The following is a 22061-nucleotide window of genomic DNA, read 5'->3' as shown; positions in this document are numbered from 1 at the left end:
GACATAATGCAGGTCCACTGGAGATTATGAGGCAAGTGCCCTGACCTCTATATCCTCCTTGGTGTTTTTTTGCTAAGTGGGCGGACCTGGCGGAAGATGACTGGCTGGTTTTCCGAAAGGCTGCTTTTTTGACAGGCTGCTTACTGACTTATCAACCTGCACCCTGCAGATTGGTGCGTGTGGCTTCTCCTCTCCTGCATGTTATCTTGTCAGTTAAGGTGACCTGGGGGGTTTGGAGCAATCTCTGTCCCACAGCACCTTCTCAGGGCTACGGTCTACAGCGGTCTATGTTGTGAAACAGGTGTGTGTTTGATTTGTAACGGTGGGTTACATTGGTGGCACTCAAGTATGTCATACTTCCTTAGTGGGAAAGTCATCAACATTTAATTGAACAAGGCAAGCTATTAAAAGTTCAACAATGGGAATGGAGTTAATTATTGCAGGAGAAGTCCATAAATATAACTGGTTAATAGACTGGTTAATAGGGGTGGCCTCTGCACACGACTGCTGCAGTGGAGATATGGAGATGCGGCCCCACGGAGCGAAACAAGCAGCAGAGCTGAGGGCCCATGCAGCAGTCACAGTGACACAGTCACAGTGACACCACTGTATACCCGGTGATACACACATAGGTGCAAGGAAGTAGAGCCACAGACACACGCATACACACAACCCTTTACATAGACTTTCTTCAAATGATTACATGTCACACATATTGACACCTCCATATATTTACATGGGAAGTAGGTGCACTAGGGCCACCTCTCGCACAAGGTGACAGCATAAGGTGATAACACGTCCACTGATAGATACCCGATAATGACTTGTCCTTACCTCAACCATCACAAAGGCACATAGCTAAAGCAGCTAACCATACTTTATATTCGTCATACTTCACTGGTATAGAACTATATACTATATACACAACACTGTATGAAATAGGCTACTTGACACTATTATTAAGCCTATTGAAATGTCAGTGTTAAAGTTTTCCTCCAGGCACTCAATTGTGCATTCTGATTTGCATGCATTCTTGCTCAGCAGGATAGAGCCATGTATAAGCCCCAAAGTCTAGACCAAATTTGGGGATTGTGAGAATATAATTCAAGGTGAGGACACAAACGGGTATATTGGTACCTCGGAGCTATGGGATCTTTCACCTCAATTTCATACAGGTATATCAAACTGTGAATATCCCAGTGGACCAGGGTCAGACAGTTATTAAAGGGTGGATGCTCAGGAAGGATGCAGACAGCTATTAGACTGCGTTTCTCCAATACTGCAGTACTCTAAGGGTCTGGGTATCTCTTTGGTAGCATGCTTGCCTCACCTCATCCGCACTGATCCAAACCTATTTTGCCTTAGCGGCAACCTGCGAATAATGTGTGGTCAAAGAAGAGGCGTTGTAGTTCAGAGTGGTCGATACCCGGCTGTCATGATGGTCCAGTTATTTTCAGTTCAGTTGTAACCGAGCTCTCTACGAGAGAATGATCTATTGTTGCAAACTATCACGTGTCTGCGCATGACACCCTCGGAAAAGTTGCAGTTGGCGGAATCCGGCGAAGTGTTATCATGTCCACCAAAGCCTGTACATGAAGACACACCTGGAACGACGGAGTTAATGATTGTTTCGTCATCTGCGGGTCTATTCTTCTGCACTAGGAAGTGAAGGGGAGGTGCCATGACTTTGCTACCCGAATGTAACAATTAGGCGAACCTTGATGAAATCAGATTGGTTGCAATTAATATGCGGCGGCAGAAAGCAGTCGGGTGCGTGTATCCTAGTTCTGCGGCCACATCCAGTTAAATCATTTCACTGAAGAGGATGATTTAAATTGATATTCAGTAGTAGATTTTGTGCTACTTTGAAGGCAACCAGTGATATAATTCGTTTCAAATGCAATGGAAGCTTATTTGCTAAAATTTAAATGGCAGAATCTGGGATTTGCGAGGGAACGCTGAATTGATTGGAGACCATCGGAATTGCCCGCCCTGTGTCATTCATTACCTGTTGTGCAGGCACGGAATTTTCACGCGCTGTTCTAGCAACCCAACAGCTGAACAGCGTTGTCTCGGCGGCACATGCAAACTGTCCGCTCCACCACTTCCCATCTGCGCTCCGGGCACTTGAACCGAGGAACGCGTCCCGAGCATATTCTATGTGAAGCTGCGAAAACGGGTAATTCCTTCGGTCTCTCCCGTCTGCAGTGAGGCAAGGACGAAAAGTCACGGTTTGGCCGAGCTGCAGCCATGGACCAGGACGGGAACAAGAGCGTCTCGAAAAAGACCATAATTGCAAAGATTTTCAAAGTTCGCAAGAGGAGAGAGATGCTTTTCGTGCAAGTGTGTTTTCTCTGCAGTGTCCTCTTCATGGCGTGGAGCATGTCAGCGCTTCTGACAAAGACAGGTGAGTGTGTGCCGTGGAAACTGCTGATTAACGCGGGGCAGGGAGGACGAAGCGGAACAGCTGAGAATTCTGCAGTGTAATGGTGCACCCTATAACCAGCTAGCCATTAACTATATAGTCTACAGAGAATTGTATTTCGCCACGGTCATAAAAATACATTTTCAAGGACATGCAAGCGGAGCATTCAGTCCAAATCATTTATGGTGCGCCCCCCCAGCATTTCCATAGATATTTATCTCCATCAAACCGATGGAGAGATAAGATGGAACCACGGATAGTGCAGGGTTATTACTCTTAATTATTCAGTGCAAAATGCGTAACGATTGCTTTATACCAGTGTCGAGAGAAACTGCATTTAGTTTCATTGTCGACGCTGTATCCTAGCTTATGCTTGTCTCGGCATTCTGCACGCTGTCATTACAGAATTCGCATGTACCTGTTAATTGTGAGGGAACCACACTGATATATTTTTGTTCCTCGTTTTCGAGTATGCGTCGGTCTGTCCATATGCCGCAGTGTGCGCAGGGGCAACGACACGTTTCTAAGAGAAGCGGCCACGGTGGCTAACACATTGACAAGCATGTAGCAGCCTACATCACCTCGGATGAATCATGGAACCCCACAAATATTTGAAAGTTGCTTATGTGTTGGTCGACATTTTGGTTTGAGCGTTGACATCCTATGGCAAAATGTGCCTGTGCCAGTCGCATCATCAGTCACCCAGCGGTTGAGAGAAAGGGAGCGAGTGAGCGTAGGTTTGTGGTAATGCTGGCATCATCGCGTCTCGCCCGGGGCTTCACACACCATTGCACACTGGCTCACCTTAATCACTCTCCAGCATCTTGCTCCCTGGTTCCGCAAGGAGTTGGAGAGATACGATTACGCAGAGGCCGTAGAAGATTACACTGTCGTTTGGGACATTGCTTAAACATGAGGAGTTCTCTCTGTGTGTGTCTCTGTCTCTCTCTCTCGATGGCTAATACATTATTCACAGTTGCTCAGAGGTGTGCTCTGTGTAAACTTAAGTTTCAGATGGCTTACCATGCATGATTTGTGTGTGTGACATGCCCAACAACCAAAGGACATGTACCCCCATGCAGGACTCACCTCAGGTGTGTGTGAACATTTACAGGCTCACAGAATCACATTTCCCCACACATTAGGATGATGTAGGTATACCTGAGCTGTCAAGGTGAAACATCTGTAGATGTGCATTTGAGCAAGGCACTTAACCCTGATTTGCTCCAGGGGCACTGAACTACTACTGACCCTGTAAAACAACACGTCACTGCATCTATGCAGTGTATGTGACAATAAAACATGAATAAAATAAGATGTGTGTTTTATCACACAGACAAGTATCCCTGTAAGTTGGCTTTTGAACAGAACATATGTATGACTAACAAGTCCCACTGATAAGTGCTCTGTCACTCAGACTGTCTTCCATCTTGTTCTGACACGAATGGAGATTTCACCCGAGATCAATTACCAATGGCTGTCAAAATCAGCCTAAAGTGTTTAGGCAGCCATGTTTAGGATGGACACAATAAGCTTGTAGCGCACACACCACGTAATCCTGCAATTTCAAAATGAATCTATTCACCTGACATATTTGCATTCAGAGTAATATTAACGTACACAGGGGAGACCAGCATAGAAGGCCATCCTCTCTGCCTGCAGGGATGAGCACAATCTGATTTGTTCTCAAAATTATTTTAACCCTCCACCTCCTACCCAGTAGTAGAACATGTCCATCTGATGTCAATCACTCTGACCCTTGAACTCAGAAACGAATAAATCAGCACACTATGTGGTGTAGGCTTATGTCAGCGCTCACGGATATATTGGAATTTTTATTAATTACATTACAAACAACAAGAGGCTTAAAAGATGATTCTGGAATGATATCACGCGGACGAGCTCATCTCCAAAAGGCTCTCTGGGGACCAAAGTAAAGGCTTTGGTCAGTAATGGCTTGCCTTTATTTAGCATTTAATCAAGGTTGCTGACGTGTGCCGTGATTGTTGGCCATAAGAGGTTATTTGATAAGGGGGCATTCTGTGTGAACGCCAACCATGTTGGGACATGGCACATGCTTGATCGTCACCTTTTGTGAGGTGAGGCAGGTGTTTGATCAGAGAGCAATATAACCCCTCACCCCCCCTGTACTCACTTCCCCTATACTCATCCCTCACCTCCCCTGTACTCACCTCCCCTGTACTCATCCCTCACCTCCCCTGTACTCATCCCTCACCTCCCCTGTACTCACTTCCCCTATACTCATCCCTCACCTCCCCTGTACTCACTTCCCCTATACTCATCCCTCACCTCCCCTGTACTCACCCCCCCCCCCCTCGAACTCATCTGAATGCACTCCATGTTCCTCTCATTCTTGAACCACCATCAGAATAATAACCAGGCATTCATCATGACATACTATGTCTCTGTCCCCTCTCTGACTTGGATGGGAGTACTCCAGGGTTGGTTATGTCTGGGACTAATGTAGTGCCAAGCTGAATGGACCAGATGGATGGGAATTGAGTGATGGACTACTTAAGGGTTATGCTTCTCTGTTCTGTCAAGGAGGGAGTCTCCATCTCTCACCTCCAGTCTGATTGGAGGAGGTGTATGTCTCCATGATGGACAAGGTAGAGTACGGCTGACTGTGGTTACAGAGCTAGGGCCAGGCCCCGGTCTGACAGGTGTGTGTGTGTGATGTTGATGGGATGGCGATGGAGAGGTGGCTGGGACATCAGGGCAGAGGGGAGCCGCTCGTGGCAGAGATTGATAGGCATCCTTGGTCCGTCTCCCTTGCCAGCTGATTGGACCAAGTTGCAGGATGATTTCGCCCTCTATTTCTCTCCCTCTCTCTCGCAGCATAGTGCAGTCAAAGGTAGCTAGATGCTCCTCTGCTTGGCTAACGTCTTTGTATTCTGCCTCAAGACAGCAAATTAGTTTGGGGTTTTTAAGCCCCTTTCTCTGTAACCTAGCTTGTTTTGCCTTGCAATTTCCATGGATTCATCCTGAGGCTTTTATCTCTAATGGAATTCAGACGTTGTAACGCATCTTAATTGTCTTACCTCAAAGCTTAAGTCTGGTTGGTCTGTTCTGTTCTTTCAAAGACTTGACCAAAAGTCATTACCCAAAGGGAAAGGTTACTTAGTCATTTGGTTAGGACTGTAATCATTTTGTGTTGGTGGTTGAAATCAGTGAGCCTATAATCTAACTGGAGTCAAACACTGAAAGCCTGCAAATCTGGGTTATTTGCTCATTAAAATGTCATTCAAAAGCTCCTGAAAACCTTTGAGAAATGACTGATCAAAAGCCACAAGCGTCGGAAGTTGGCCGTGTGTATGGGTGATTTGCATCCAGTAATCAGGAATTAAACAGTTCTCATTTGGTATTCATCCCATTTAAAACCCTTTGACACATTCAAACCTGAATGGAAGAGGGAAATGAACAAAATCCATTCCATCCAACAATGTGATTAATTATCAAGTGTGGTAGAAATGCATATGCATTTTGTTTAAAATCTATCAGTTAAGCATTTTAAAGATATACGTTAAGCATTTTAAAGATATACGTTAAGCATCTTAAAGATATACGTTAAGATGGTTGACATGATTTGTGAATGCTTCAGTGAATTTTGAGCACCTTTTTCACAAACATTGGTTATGTTCGGTTCAGTGTTTCCTCAGCTTCTTTGTAACATGGTTTTTGATGAGCAAGGATACCATCCTTTTTTTAATCATTTTTTTTCTTCCAGGCCATGGAATGATCCTGGAGAATGGACACGAGAAGCACGAACATTGGGGAAGGAGGCTCATGGGACATGAACCCGACAACGACAATGAGACAGAGTGGAAGAACTGCACAGAGCCAGGTATGCTCCATCACTGGAGAAAACTACTGTCATTGTTCTTAATGAGTTGGTCTTCTATTGGGTGACATTGGCCTTAGTTTTGTATTTATTATTTGAAAATCAATCAAATTTATTTAGACATCAGCCGATGTCACAAAATGCTGTACAGAAACCCAGCCTAAAACCTCAAACAGCAAGCAATGCAGATGTAGAAGCACGGTGGCTAGGAAAAATTCCCTAGAAAGGCCAGAACCTAGGAAGAAACCTAGAAAAGAACCAGGCTCTGAGGGGTGGCCAGTCCTCTTCTGGCTCTTCTGCCGGGTGGAGATTATAACAGAACATGGCCAAGATGTTCATAGATGACCAGCAGGGTCAGATAATAATAATCACAGTGGTTGTAGGGGGTGCAACAGGACAGCACCTTAGGAGTAAAGGTCAGTTGGCTTTTCATAGCCGATCAGTCAGAGTTAGAGACAGCAGGTGCGGTAAGAGAGCGAGTCCAAAACAGCAGGTCCGGGACAAGGTAGCACGTCCAGTGAACATGGTTCCATAGCCGTAGGCAGAACAGTTGAAACTGAAGCAGCAGCATGACCAGGTGGACTGGGGACAGCAAGGAGTCATCAGGCCAGGTAGTCCTGAGGCATGGTCCTAGGGCTCAGGTCCTCCGAGAGAGAGAAAGAAAGAGAGAAGGAGAGAATTAGAGAGAGCATACTTAAATTCACACAGGACACTGGATAAGACAGGAGAAATACTCCAGATATAACAGACTGACCCTAGCACCCCGACACATAAACTATTGCAGCATAAATACTGGATGCTGAGACAGGCGGGGTCGGGAGACACTGTGTACCTGTCCGACGATACCCCCGGACAGGGCCAAACAGGCAGGATATAACCCCACCCACTTTGCCAAAGAACAGCCCCCACACCACTAGAGGGATATCTTCAACCACCAACTTACCATCCTGAGACAAGGCCGAGTATAGCCCACAAAGATCTCCCCCACGGCACGAACCCGAGGGGGGTGCCAACCTGGACAGGAAGATCACGTCAGTGACTCAACCCACTCAACTGATGCACCCCTCCTAGGGACGGCATGGAAGAGCACCAGTAAGCCAGTGACTCAGCCCCCGTAATAGGGTTAGAGGCAGAGAATCCCAGTGGAGAGAGGGGAACCGGCGAGGCAGAGACAGCAAGGGCGGTTCGTCGCTCCAGTGCTTTTCCGTTCACCTTCACACCCCTGGGCCAGACTACACTCAATCATAAGACCTAATGCCTACTGAAGAGATGAGTCTTCAATAAAGACTTAAAGGTTGAGACCGAGTCTGCGTCTCTGACATGGATAGGCAGACCATTCCATAAAAATGTAGCTCAATTGGAGAAAACCCTGCCTCAAGCTGTTTGCTTAGAAATTCTAGGGACAATTAGGAGGCCTGCGTCTTGTGACCGTAGCGTACGTGTAGGTATGTACGGCAGGACCAAATCGGAAAGATGGGTAGGAACAAGCCCATGTAACGCTTTATAGGTTAGCAGTAAAACCTTAATCACCCCTAGCCTTAACAGGAAGCCAGTGTAGAGAGGCTAGCACTGGAGTAATATGATCAAATTTTTGTTTATTTATTAAGTTTATTTAGTGATTTATCCAGGTAGCCGGAGAGTAGAGCATTGCAGTAGTCTAATCTAGAAGTGACAAAAGCATGGATACATTTTTCTGCATCATTTTTGGACAGAAAGTTTCTTAATTTTGCAACGTTACGAAGATGGAAAAAAGCTGTCCTTGAAATATTCTTTATGTTCGTTAAAAGAGAGATCAGGGTCCAGAGTAACGCCAAGGTCCTTTAAGTTTTATTTGAGACGAGGAGAAAACTGATCAGTGTTTTATATTTTCACACTAATCAATGAAATGTATTTTATATCAGCAGTACTTTAGATACTCAGCCTAAACCCCCAAAGAGTAACTGATCAGTGTTCTATTTAAAACACTGATCAGGGTTTATTGGTCAGAGGTTTTCTTCAGGTCCATAGACCTGCTTTCTGCATTGTTTAGTTTTGCTCCAAGGCCATTAAAACATTTGCATTGCAATACACACTAAAATACCAATTCTAAGTTCAGGTGTTGATTATGTTAGAGCAGCCTTGGTCCTCCTAGGAATTAGATATTTTTGTGTAGTACACAGAAGAAACCACTGACATTGCTGAAAGGAGGTTCCACATTTGACTTGATAAATTGTGATGAATGCTCAGGTGTGCCTGAATTCTCATTGTTTTAACAGTACACTGGTAACGACAACTATGTATATAATTTAAATGGATATCGTTTATGTATGAGCAGACTCAAGCTTCTGTTCCACTGTGATATTGTTGTGATTCCGATCCTTAAAACTTCTTAACATGTTATATGACTTTATTGGAAGTTGTCCCTTAAACACTCGGAGGGTGACACAAGGTAACAGACACTTTGGAAGGTAATGGACTGGCTATATATAGCTCCTTTGTGACATGTTTGACCCAATGGAGATTGACAGTTTCTCATTACTGTCCACAAAGAGCACAGCTGTTTGAGGGCCTCACTGGAAGTGTTGGGGTTTGAAACATCCTGTTATTATAAGAGGAAGTTTGGTTTGTGTTCAAGCAAAGCCTCCATAAACAGAATGAGTTAACACTTTTACTCTACAAATGTATTTTGTAGAGTTAATTTTTGTTGTTGTATTACTCTCAAAGTATGTTGGATTTACATTGTCAAGTGCATAGATTTTTTTATTTTTTTTGTTAACTTTATTTAAACGCAGTAGGGTCCTTTTGAGAAGAGTGCCAGTTGACAAGATTATGAGCTGGAAATCGTACTACTTCTAATCCCGAGGGGGATTACCTTTATTCTCATCCAAGGCCTTCTTGCCCACTGCAGACAGACTGCCCCATTCATTCCTCCTCTCCTCTTGTTCTGCATTCTCCTGGCTGACCATATGTCTTTCTAATATAAAAACCATGCTCATTTGACAGTCTGGTTGTGTTTCCAGAAATGGGCTCTCAAAGTGTGACCGGGACGACCACGTAGCATCCTGGCATCTCCCCCTCGGCCCCCTGGGACAGAGCAGGGAGAGTTGGGTTGGGGATGGCACCAGGGTAAACTGGATGGTTGAGAATGATTATTATCCAAGGCCTTTTTCCTTTTTTTTATGCTGTGTGTAATTAGGCCAATGTTATTGTCTTCCACTTGTTTTGGTCTTCTCTCTCTTCATCATCATCTCTATGCTCAGTAGGAGAAAGTCCTTACCTGGGTTCACCAGAGGTGCTAATGTTGATCAGAGGCGGAGGACGCTCGATGAAGACCATTATCGTAAATTAGGTTTATTGGGCGTTTAGCAATATTAAGTTCTTAGAAATTGGCGTTATTAAAAAAAGCTAAGAATTATGTTGCTGGTACACTAGACTATGAAACACAGGCATCAAATTAAAACAATGTATGATATTTGACTTCATTCACAGTATCATATGTACTGGAATGCTTCTGTATTTTATTTTCTTGAGTCATCATTACCCCCTTATCTAATTAAAATGTGTGTTTAGAGATCTCAATTCCCCTTTGACTGGCCCAATGATGAATGGGAACTGTAGTTCTGCTCTAACTAGTTCTGCTGGAACTGTAGTTCTGTTGGAGCTAGCTCTGCTGGAGCTCTAACTGTATTTCTGCTCTAACTAGTTCTGCTGGAACTAGTTCTGTTGGAGCTAGCTCTAACTGTAGTTCTGCTCTAACTAAACTGCTCAAAAAAATAAAGGGAACACTTAAACAACACAATGTAACTCCAAGTCAATTACACTTCTGTGAAATCAAACTGTCCACTTAGGAAGCAACACTGATTGACAATAAATTTCACATGCTGTTGTGCAAATGGAATAGACAACAGGTGGAAATTATAGGCAATTAGCAAGACACCCCCAATAAAGGAGTGATTCTGCAGGTGGTGACCACAGACCACTTCTCAGTTCCTATGCTTCCTGGCTGATGTTTTGGTCACTTTTGAATGCTGGCGGTGCTTTCACTCTAGTGGTAGCATGAGACGGAGTCTACAACCCACACAAGTGACTCAGGTAGTGCAGCTCATCCAGGATGGCACATCAATGCGAGCTGTGGCAAGAAGGTTTGCTGTGTCTGTCAGCGTAGTGTCCAGAGCATGGAGGCGGTACCAGGAGACAGGCCAGTACATCAGGAGATGTGGAGGAGGCCGTAGGAGGGCAACAACCCAGCAGCAGGACTGCTACCTCCGCCTTTGTGCAAGGAGGATTAGGAGGAGCACTGCCAGAGCCCTGCAAAATGACCTCCAGCAGGCCACAAATGTGCATGTGTCTGCTCAAACGGTCAGAAACAGACTCCATGAGGGTGGTATGAGGGCCCGACGTCCACAGGTGGGGGTTGTGCTTACAGCCCAACACCGTGCAGGACGTTTGGCATTTGCCAGAGAACACCAAGATTGGCAAATTCGCCACTGGCGCCCTGTGCTCTTCACAGATGAAAGCAGGTTCACACTGAGCACATGTGACAGACGTGACAGAGTCTGGAGACGCCGTGGAGAACGTTCTGCTGCCTGCAACATCCTCCAGCATGACCGGTTTGGCGATGGGTCAGTCATGGTGTGGGGTGGCATTTCTTTGTGGGGCCGCACAGCCCTCCATGTGCTCGCCAGAGGTAGCCTGACTGCCATTAGGTGCCGAGATGAGATCCTCAGAGCCCTTGTGAGACCATATGCTGACACATGCACATTTGTGGCCTGCTGGAGGTCATTTTGCAGGGCTCTGGCAGTGCTCCTCCTTGCACAAAGGCGGAGGTAGCGGTCCTGCTGCTGGGTTGTTGCCCTCCTACGGCCTCCTCCACGTCTCCTGATGTACTGGCCTGTCTCCTGGAGCGCCTCCATGCTCTGGACACTACGCTGACAGACACAGCAAACCTTCTTGCCACAGCTCGCATTGATGTGCCATCCTGGATGAGCTGCACTACCTGAGTCACTTGTGTGGGTTGTAGACTCCGTCTCATGCTACCACTAGAGTGAAAGCACCGCCAGCATTCAAAAGTGACCAAAACATCAGCCAGGAAGCATAGGAACTGAGAAGTGGTCTGTGGTCACCACCTGCAGAACCATTCCTTTATTGGGGGGTGTCTTGCTAATTGCCTATAATTTCCACCTGTTGTCTATTCCATTTGCACAACAGCATGTGAAATGTATTGTCAATCAGTGTTGCTTCCTAAGTGGACAGTTGGATTTCACAGAAGTGTGATTGACTTGGAGTTACATTGTGTTGTTTAAGTGTTCCCTTTATTTTTTTGAGCAGTGTAGTTCTGCTGGAACTGTAGTTCTGTTGGAGCTAGCTCTAACTGTAGTTCTGCTCTAACTGTAGTTCTGCTCTAACTGTAGTTCTGCTCTAACTAGTTCTGCTGGAGCTCTAACTGTAGTTCTGCTCTAACTAGCTCTGCTGGAACTGTAGTTCTGTTGGAGCTAGCTCTAACTGTAGTTCTGCTCTAACTAGCTCTGCTGGAGCTCTAACTGTAGTTCTGCTCTAACTAGTTCTGCTGGAACTGTAGTTCTGTTGGAGCTAGCTCTAACTGTAGTTCTGCTCTAACTAGTTCTGCTGGAACTGTAGCTCTGCTGGAACTGTAGCTCTGCTGGAACTGTAGCTCTGCTGGAACTGTAGCTCTGCTGGAACTGTAGCTCTGCTGTAGTTGTAACTAGCTCTGCTGGAACTGTAGCTCTGCTGGAACTGTAGCTCTGCTGGAACTGTAGCTCTGCTGGAACTGTAGCTCTGCTGGAACTGTAGCTCTGCTGGAACTGTAGCTCTGCTGGAACTGCAGTTTTGCTGTAGTTGTAACTAGTTCTGCTGGAACTGTAGCTCTGCCTAATTTGACAGAATATAATAATTCTGAGTGAAAGCAGTTCTGTTTAATTGCAACACTTGAGTGTTTTATTAGCCCCTACAGGGGGAAGTGAACCAAATTGGCGAGTGAACAACTTGCTTTTGAATTGTACTTTGTTACAGGCACTTACTCGATTGCAAGGTTAAATCATAGGAGGAATACATTGACTTATTCCAGTAGCATAATGAATATGCTTATGGTGTATTAGAACAGAATGCTAAAAAGCTAAGTGAAACTGAACCATAAAGTAAAGGTTTTAGTATAGCCTTGTTTGTAGTATGTAATAATGATTACAGTGGTTTTAGATACTCCATCACACTAATCTGCAGGACAGAGGTGGAGGTGTGTGTGTACATGTTGCATGATTTGGCAGGGGTGATATGGGAAGGTGAGTCACTGCCCACAACTGAAACATCATGGCACTGGCAGCCTTGAAACTGCAGTGTTGGTGTGTATAGGTGTGTCTGTGAGGGAGAGAGGGCTGGAGAAAGTGCGGTACATTGGAGGCTGTAGTGTTGGGAAAATTGATTTAAGGGGCGATGGTTGGGCAGATGTGGAGCGAGCTGGTGACCCGTTAGAAACGGTAGCCTGCCGGTTGTTGCAGCCCGCCCTGCTCTCCAGCCCGCCCTGCTCTCCAGCCCACCATCCCTGCTTGCCGTCTTTTGGTGGCGAGTCAAGCAGGTTAGTCAACTCTGGGGAAACACCAGAAGGAAGCATTTTAAAAGGGGAATTACACAAGCAGGGGATTATGCTGCTGCAGCTTCCGCATAATGGAACATGACCTTCCTTCCGCTTTCTCGCTTGCATGCCAACGGGAAGAGCTATACAGGGCCCTGTTCATTTGGCACCAAATGGATGAAATGGGTCCAACAGGAAACGGGCATTTCTGTTTTCCATTGCAAAATGTTTTTAAAACGTTGCAGGCACTAAATGAACAGAACCCAGTAGAATGGGTGGGTGAGTGACTGTCCTGTGCTGCCCAGAACCCAGTAGAATGGGTGGGTGAGTGACTGTCCTGTACTGCCCAGAACCCAGTAGAATGGGTGGGTGAGTGACTGTCCTGTGCTGCCCAGAACCCAGTAGAATGGGTGGGTGAGTGACTGTCCTGTGCTGCCCAGAACCCAGTAGAATGGGTGGGTGAGTGACTGTCCTGTGCTGCCCAGAACCCAGTAGAATGGGTGGGTGAGTGACTGTCCTGTGCTGCCCAGAACCCAGTAGAATGGGTGGGTGAGTGACTGTCCTGTGCTGCCCAGAACCCAGTAGAATGGGTGGGTGAGTGACTGTCCTGTGCTGCCCAGAACCCAGTAGAATGGGTGGGTGAGTGACTGTCCTGTGCTGCCCAGAACCCAGTAGAATGGGTGGGTGAGTGACTGTCCTGTGCTGCCCAGAACCCAGTAGAATGGGTGGGTGAGTGACTGTCCTGTGCTGCCCAGAACCCAGTAGAATGGGTGGGTGAGTGACTGTCCTGTGGTGCCCAGAACCCAGTAGAATGGGTGGGTGAGTGACTGTCCTGTGGTGCCCAGAACCCAGTAGAATGGGTGGGTGAGTGACTGTCCTGTGGTGCCCAGAACCCAGTAGAATGGGTGGGTGAGTGTCCTGTACTGCATGCAGCACCTTCTCTCGTTCATGTCTATATGTTCATATCTATCTTGTCCAACACGCCCACATCAGACTCCCATTTATTCATGTATTTGTATTCAAGTCCCCTTCTCTCTCACCATTGAGAGGTTTGACTAAACACGTTTGTATATTATTCATGAGTGTATGGTTTTTACATGAATTAGCTGTTTAGAGAAATGAGGCAATTTTATTGTACATTCTGAATAGGCCCCACTGCTATAAGCGTTTGTTGCATGGCCATGGCGTGATCCTTTAGGGGGAGTTGTGTTTTACCTATCGCCCTATTACACGGCTGAATGCATACGTTCCACAGCGGTTACCCCCTTTAGGTTATTGAAGCAGCAATCTACTGGTCCAACAAGTCTGCTTCCCCTCCCACCTCTACAACTAGCCTGCCCTGTCACTCTACTGCCCTGTCACTCTACTGCCCTGTCACTCTACTGCCCTGTCACTCTACTGCCCTGTCACTCTACTGCCCTGTCACTCTACTGCCCTGTCACTCTACTGCCCTGTGCACTACACTGACATACGATGTCTGAAGGGACTCGTGTGTCGTCAATCTACTGGAGCAGAAGGTGTGTGTGTCAGTCAATGACATTTCTGTGTGTCTCTGTGTGCGAATCAAGGGTGTATGTGTGTGCACGGCTGTTGTGTAGTGGGTTTACCCAGCCATGTGACGGGGAGGCACAGCTTGGACTGGTACGTCAACCGCCACATGCCAACAGTGTGATTTGCAGTGTTGACATGGTTTCTAGGTGCCACGGCAACATGCTCAGATGTTCAGCCTGACCCTGACCAGCTCCCTAGAGTGGACTGTATGATGTGGGCCTCCATTGATGATGTCACATAATTCTTGTGTACCTAAGACATCATTGGCAGGCATAACGAATGACAATCTGGTCACGCAAATGAGTAATTATCTACAAATAATGAATTGCGATTCGTTACTTGCAACTTTCATCATTTACATTTTCCAGTTGAATATTATGTTTTGACCAATCAGAATGTAATATTCTGTCATGCTGTGGTATGAATTTCAATAATGGCATTTCTTGTGGGGAACCTTATGGATCTGGTTTAGTCCTTGGCAGAATGGTATCAGAACTGGCTAGTGTGATGAGTGGTCGGTCTGTCCTGATATGGGTCCGGGACAACAGATAGACGGACCCCTATACTGAGCCCTGTATGCTGAGGCCTTACATAACATCTGTCAGTCAGATTACAGACTAAATGCATTAAATTACAGCATAGTTAATGTGTTCTGTTTGATTATGGCTGATAAGTGAATGGACATTTTGAAAGGTGCACCTAGGGCTGTTGTGGTGACCGTATTACCGCCACACGTCATGAAGTCAGTCAAATTCCACGTGACCGTTTAGTCACAGTAATTAGGCTTCTCCAAGCCCTGATGCTGCTGATGGTCATTAGTAGCCTACCAAACTTGCTAACTGCCTGGTACTCAGTACTCAATACTCTTGTCCCTCTAATCACTCTGACATCAATGCAAATGTACTTGAAAATCTGATCAAACACTTAATGAGAGCCAATGAGCTCATGTTGCGCAACATTTCTGTAGGCTATGCAATTGTGGGAGAACAGAGTGATGGACTCTATCTAAAAAATGAGGATCCCATCAGCTTTCTATAGGCTTTCTATTTATTTCTCAACTTTCCTAATATTTAGCACATTGCTTCTCTTTACAACAGGAGTATAGCCTACCTGGCTGGCATGAAAATAAACCACGGGGAAAAGTGTCCTCCATTTCCTCTAAGTGCATAGATGACATGTATTTTTTTGCCTGCCCCTGTTTCGAGACAGGTGCATGATAATGGTCCATTCTAAATCAAAACAAATTTCACATATCTTATGTAATAAACTCAGCAAAAAAAGAAACGTCTCTTTCAGGACCCTGTCTTTCAAGGATAATTCGTAAAAATCTAAATAACTTCCCAGATCTTCATTGTAAAGGGTTTAAACACTGTTTCCCATGCTTGTTCAATGAACCATAAACAAATAATGAACAAGCACCTGTGGAACGGTCGTTAAGACACTAACAGCTTACAGACGGTAGGCAATTAAGGTCACAGTTATGAAAATTAGGACACAAGGCCTTTCTACTGACTCTGAAAAACACCAAAAGAAAGATGCCCAGGGTCCCTGCTCATCTGTGTGAACGTGCCTTAGGCATGCTGCAAGAAGGCATGATGACTGCAGATGTGGCCAGGGAAATAAATTGCAATGTCCGTACTGTGAGACGCCTAAGACAGCGCTACAGGGAGACAGGATTGACAGCTGATCGTCCTCGCAGTGGCAGACCACGTGTAACAACACCTGCACAGGATCGGTACATCCGAACATCACACCTGCGGGACAGGTACAGGATGGCAACAACAACTGCCAGAGTTACACCAGGAACACACAATCCCTCCATCAGTGCTCAGACTCTCCGCAATAGGCTGAGAGAGATTGGACTGCGGGCTTGAGCGTTACACCGAGGCCTATACTCTGGAGCGGGATCGATTTGGAGGTGGAGGGTCCGTCACGGTCTGAGGCGGTGTGTCACAGCAGCATCGGACTCAGCTTGTTGTCATTGCAGGCAATCTCAACTCTGTGCGTTACAGGGAAGACATCCTCCTCCCTCATGTGGTACCCTTCCTGCAGGCTCATCCTGACATGACCCTCCAGCATGACAATGCCCCCAGCCATGCTGCTCGTTCTGTGCGTGATATCCTGCAAGACAGGAATGTCAGTGTTCTGCCATGGCCAGTGACGAGCTCGGATCCCAATCCCATTGAGCACGTCTGGGACCTGTTGGATCGGAGGGTGAGGGCTAGGGCCATTCCCACCAGAAATATCCAGGAACTTGCAGGTGCCTTGGTGGAAGAGTGGGGTAACGTCTCACAGCAAGAACTGGCAAATCTGGTGCAGTCCATGAGGAGGAGATGCACTGTAGTACTTAGTATCTGGTGTGGCCACCAGCTGCATTGACTGTTACTTTTGATTTTGACGCCCCCCCCCCTCCCCCCCTTTGTTCAGGGACACATTATTCCATTTCTGTTAGTCACATGTCTGTAGAACTTGTTCAGTTTGTATGTTGTTGAATCTTGTTATGTTCATACAAATATTTACACGTCTTAAGTTTGCTGAAAATAAACGCAGTTGACTGAGGATGTTTCTTTTTTTGCTGAATTTATATGTAAAGACAAGATTAACCCTCCTGCTGTGTTCTGGTCGAATTGGACCGATTTTACAAGTTTTCCTCTCTCTGAAAAATGTAGCTCATTTAATCTGATTGTCATACACTGCTCAAAAAAATAAAGGGAGCACTTAAACAACACAATGTAACTCCAAGTCAATCACACTTCTGTGAAATCAAACTGTCCACTTAGGAAGCAACACTGATTGACAATAAATTTCACATGCTGTTGTGCAAATGGAATAGACAACAGGTGGAAATGACCTCCAGCAGGCCACAAATGTGCTGGAGGTCATTTTGCAGGGCTCTGGCAGTGCTCCTCCTTGCACAAAGGCGGAGGTAGCGGTCCTGCTGCTGGGTTGTTGCCCTCCTACGGCCTCCTCCACGTCTCCTGATGTACTGGCCTGTCTCCTGGTAGCGCCTCCATGCTCTGGACACTACGCTGACAGACACAGCAAACCTTCTTGCCACAGCTCGCATTGATGTGCCAGCCTGGATGAGCTGCACTACCTGAGCCACTTGTGTGGGTTGTGGACTCCGTCTCATGCTACCACTAGAGTGAAAGCACCGCCAGCAGTCAAAAGTGACCAAAACATCAGCCAGGAAGCATAGGAACTGAGAAGTGGTCTGTGGTCACCACCTGCAGAACCATTCCTTTATTGGGGGGTGTCTTGCTAATTGCCTATAATTTCCACCTGTTGTCTATTCCATTTGCACAACAGCATGTGAAATGTATTGTCAATCAGTGTTGCTTCCTAAGTGGACAGTTGGATTTCACAGAAGTGTGATTGACTTGGAGTTACATTGTGTTGTTTAAGTGTTCCCTTTATTTTTTTGAGCAGTGTATAAGGTTCCATGACTTTGTCCACACAGGGCATCTGAACACACAAAATACATTTTGATGATTTTCATTACATTTTTGGTGTTTTATTTAACATTTGTACACCTGTGATCTTACCGGTCATTAGAAATGAATGTGAGACTACAATTAGTGTAGAAAATTGAGTTCAAGCACATGCCCATTCATTAGATGGACACACTTCCTCTCCCAGACCCCCACGTGCATGTGTGTTTGAGCACACACACCTCACTCCCCTTTTTTGGCTTCCATGACAACCCCCTTTCCCCAATAGAATCTTTCCCCCACAGGAACCACACCTGTTGGCATTCTCACAAACAATTGCAACATTGTTTCAATAATATATAGAACTTTTCTCGCAGATCTGGTATATAAAGCTTTTTTGAGGCCTTGCTCACAATTCATGCGGTGTCAGCACAATGATATACTGTATGTGAGGCTCTTGATCATATCTCTGATCATGACACTGGTGAGGAGGAGAGTCCTTGTTAAACTTTGACACAAAGTAGGCTGTGATAAATAGCACAATATGTTTCATCTGACTTTGTTATAGTCAAAATAATCCATACAGTATACTTTTGATTTTTTTAATTTCTCAAACGAGTTGTGAGGCCTACGGGCCATAAATAACAAATATAAGTTCAAACTTGTAATAAAAAGATATAACACAACATTAGGTGATAATATATGTATTATTATGGATTTATAATCAGCTAAAACGGGGTGGTCATTTTGGACCAGGTACACAGAATTAATGAACAAGAAACGAACACAACAGAAGGGTTAAATTAAGAAAAGTCTGATGGGTGACAATATTAGCCAATCACTTGTGAATTATATATTTTCACTGACTTTTTAAAATCTTAAATGTTTTGATAAGGTTTGTATCACAACGAAAGTGGCCAAATAACTTCTTTAAAATTAAGCACATTCATCTACTTTACAAAGAGTGTAGAGCCCAACTGGTATACATAAGCAGCATGTGAGTTTCAATATTGGGGAAGCTAATTTTCTCCATAAAAATGCACCTTTTTATAGTAAAAGCCTTACATGCATAATTGCATTTAAGGTCACTTTTGATAATGGTGTTTTCCCAGAAATTGAATATTTGCTTATAGCTACTGCTATGTGCTCATTGCTGTGCTTATGTGAATAAATAGCCTATTAATTCATTTGGGATCGATCGCATCCCACAACTGTCCCAGACTATGTTTGGAATATTTATTTCTCACACAGACTAGAATAGGTCAACTTTTGTACAATGGGGTATCTTCAATATGCACCTCGGAATTGGATAATAATGCACGCAGTTGTGTCCCCGATGTATCGGTCTTCGCTTGTAGCCTGTGAGAAAGACCCAATCACGTGATGGAGAGCCATGTGAGGTGCTTCGGAGTGCGCAGTACTCAGGGAGAAGGGCACAACGCAGCACTCCGGGCCAAGGGCACAATGGCCACTGGTCGCAAAAGTCATTGATTTTTTTTTTAGGGTGCATTACGGCCACACAAAGGCGATGCCGCCGGGAAATTCAAGACATTGCTTGTCAAATTGTGAATTAAATACTTTTAAAAAATGATCATCATTAGAGTCGCGTCATGCAGCCTTACAATGTATTAAAAATCAAAACATATAGCCCAACGTTTGTAGAACTAAAGTTACATTAACTCAAACATCTAGGAGTACCTATTTCTATGTTAATTAACCTTTTCTGGACTCCCCATCCCAGAGCCGGGATATTTGTCATCAGAGACGCTGACTAGCATAGCGTAGTCTAGCGCGAACGGTATATAATAAAATATAATTTCATGAAATCACAAGTGCAATATTGCAAAACACAGCTTAGCCTTTTGTTAATCCATCTGTCTCAGATTTTGAAATTATGCTTTACAGCGCAAGCAATACTTGCATTTGTGTAAATGTATCGATCACTCGACAAAACAATAAGAACACTTAGCGTCAGGTAACTTGGTCACGAAAATCAGAAAAGCAATCAAATTAATTGTTTACCTTTGATGATCTTCGGATGGTTTCACTCACGAGACTCCCAGTTAGACAGCAAATGTTCCCTTTGTTCCATAAAGATATTTTTTATATCCAAATACCTCCGTTTGTTTGCTGCGTTATGCCCAGGAATCCACCGGAAAGAGCGTTCACGACAACGGCGGAAAAAATTCCAAATGATATCCATAATGTCCACAGAAACATGTAAAACGTTGTTTATAATCCATCTTCAGGGTGTTTTTCAAATATCTATTCGATAATATATCAACCGGGACAGTTGGCTTTTCACTAGGACCGAGAGAAACCATGGCTGCCTTTCACTTTTGCGTAAAAATCACTCAGAGCCCCCACCTATCCACTTACGCAATGTGCCCTTTCACACTCATTCTTCAAAATAAAAGCCTGAAACTATGTCTAAAGGCTGTTGACACCTTAGGGAAGACATAGAAAAAGCAGTCTGGTTGATATCCCTTTCAATGGGCAATAGCTATGCATGGGAACAGAGAGGTCACAAAAACAGGGCCTCTTCCTGGATGGATTTTCCTCAGGTTTTAGCCTGCAATACCAGTTCTGTTTAACTCAGACAAAATTTTTACAGTTTTGGAAACTTCAGTGTTTTCTATCCTAATCTGACTATTATATGCATATTCTAGTTTCGGGGGCTGAGAAATAGGCCGTTTCAAATGGGTACGCCTTTTTAGCCAAAAGCGAAAACTGCGCCCCCTAGTCTTAAGAAGTTTTAACTCAACACAGAATAGCTGCATGTGCGCGCTCCCTCAAATCCGTTAGAGAAAATATCCTTTCTATTCAATTCAGCTTTGTTCAATTGTATTCTTCATACTATAAAATAATGCCATGGAATTTTAAGCAAATCTTGTCTGCTAAATGAACTAGTGTAGCCCACAGCCATTTGGCATAGCCAGATCAGGACCTAACATAATGACAACTCAGAGCATGCTATTCTGTTCTTCTGAAATAGACTACATTTTCTTCATATCATGTTGCTTTAGACCTGTCCAAAATAAAGAATGGATTTATTATGAAGGTGTAGGCTATACCACATGGATTTGAGACATTTTAAAATGTAGATGTTCCAAAGGTCTGAATCAATGGCTGTGTGGAAGCCAGAAGATGCTAAATGAGTTTGTTAATTAATGGTCAATTACCGTGAGACCGACAGTCATTTGCATGACAATCACCAGCTGATGCAATTTTGTGACCGCCACAGCCCTAGGTGCACCCGGATAAGAACATGAAATGCATGCATTAAATATGGCAGACCATATCCGTGTACTATACACACACACACAGCCTATTCAGTCATGTTGATGTACCAATACATATGAAGATCTGTATGTCAAGTCCAAGCTTAACAAATGTATTTAGTGTGTGTGTGTGAGAGAGAGAGACGTGGCCAGGAGAGCACTAGAGCTACTTATGATCACAGGCCTAATGTCCAGACAGTTGTGGCCTATAGGATCTGGTATCATCTGCGGGAGATGATTGGATAAGAATCTCATTAACCAACCAGTGTGTCAGTGGTTCGCACTAGCAGGGCAAAGGCTTGTGCTGGTAAACCCTCCAACAGAGCTCTGTGGACTTAGATTACTCCTGGGGCTGTGGTGTGTGGGTGTGGAGGAGACGGATAAACAAAAGTGTTGCCAGCATTTTCTTGCATAAGCAGCCGCCACTCGTCAGGTGTCCAAACAGAAAATCCAGTGATTTATTAATAGACGTTTCTCTCTGCCTTCCCAGTTAGACTTCCCAATGAAACAAATTCAACAACAATGTGACAAAGGAGGTTATTCTGCTGTTGTCCTTTTCACAAGGTCCATTGAGCACACTGTATTTACGTGGTACGAAATGTAGCTTGTTAATGCCACACATTATTACCGGTTTACACTAACTGCCATTGTGGAAAACAATATTAATAGAATGCACATTTTGTAGACTGACTAAAATACTAATTGGGCATTTAAAAAGGTCATAATCGGTGGAAATAAAATCATTTTTAACATTGTATTTTGGCTGAGTCAGATGGCTCAGCTCAAGTGACGTAAAGCTGCTATGACAGCATTCACTGCTACTATCGTTGGCACAGAAACTAATATGATAGAAGTTAGCATTATTTAAGGGCACCAAACTATTTTAACCTTGCATGTGTGCAATATGTCACTCAGACTATCTTAGCCTACTACTTTGTACGTTGTT

At 44.7% G+C, this 22061-nt stretch overlaps 1 protein-coding gene across 1 annotated transcript in view; it reads left to right on the top strand.

Annotated features, from left to right (window-relative positions):
* The first annotated feature begins 2328 nt into the window (after positions 1-2328).
* The window catches only part of LOC120019322 (sodium/potassium/calcium exchanger 4-like), a 47047-nt gene continuing 27314 nt past the window's right edge, over positions 2329-22061 (top strand). Inside the window, exons 1-2 of the mRNA XM_038962620.1 lie at positions 2329-2407; positions 6174-6290. Coding sequence (XP_038818548.1) covers positions 2329-2407; positions 6174-6290 — 196 coding nt within the window. The remainder of the gene's footprint in view (positions 2408-6173; positions 6291-22061) is intronic.

Source organism: Salvelinus namaycush, chromosome 24 (genome assembly GCF_016432855.1).
Source record: "Salvelinus namaycush isolate Seneca chromosome 24, SaNama_1.0, whole genome shotgun sequence".
Lineage (NCBI taxonomy): Eukaryota > Metazoa > Chordata > Actinopteri > Salmoniformes > Salmonidae > Salvelinus > Salvelinus namaycush.
This window is presented reverse-complemented; position numbering and strand designations above follow the sequence as displayed.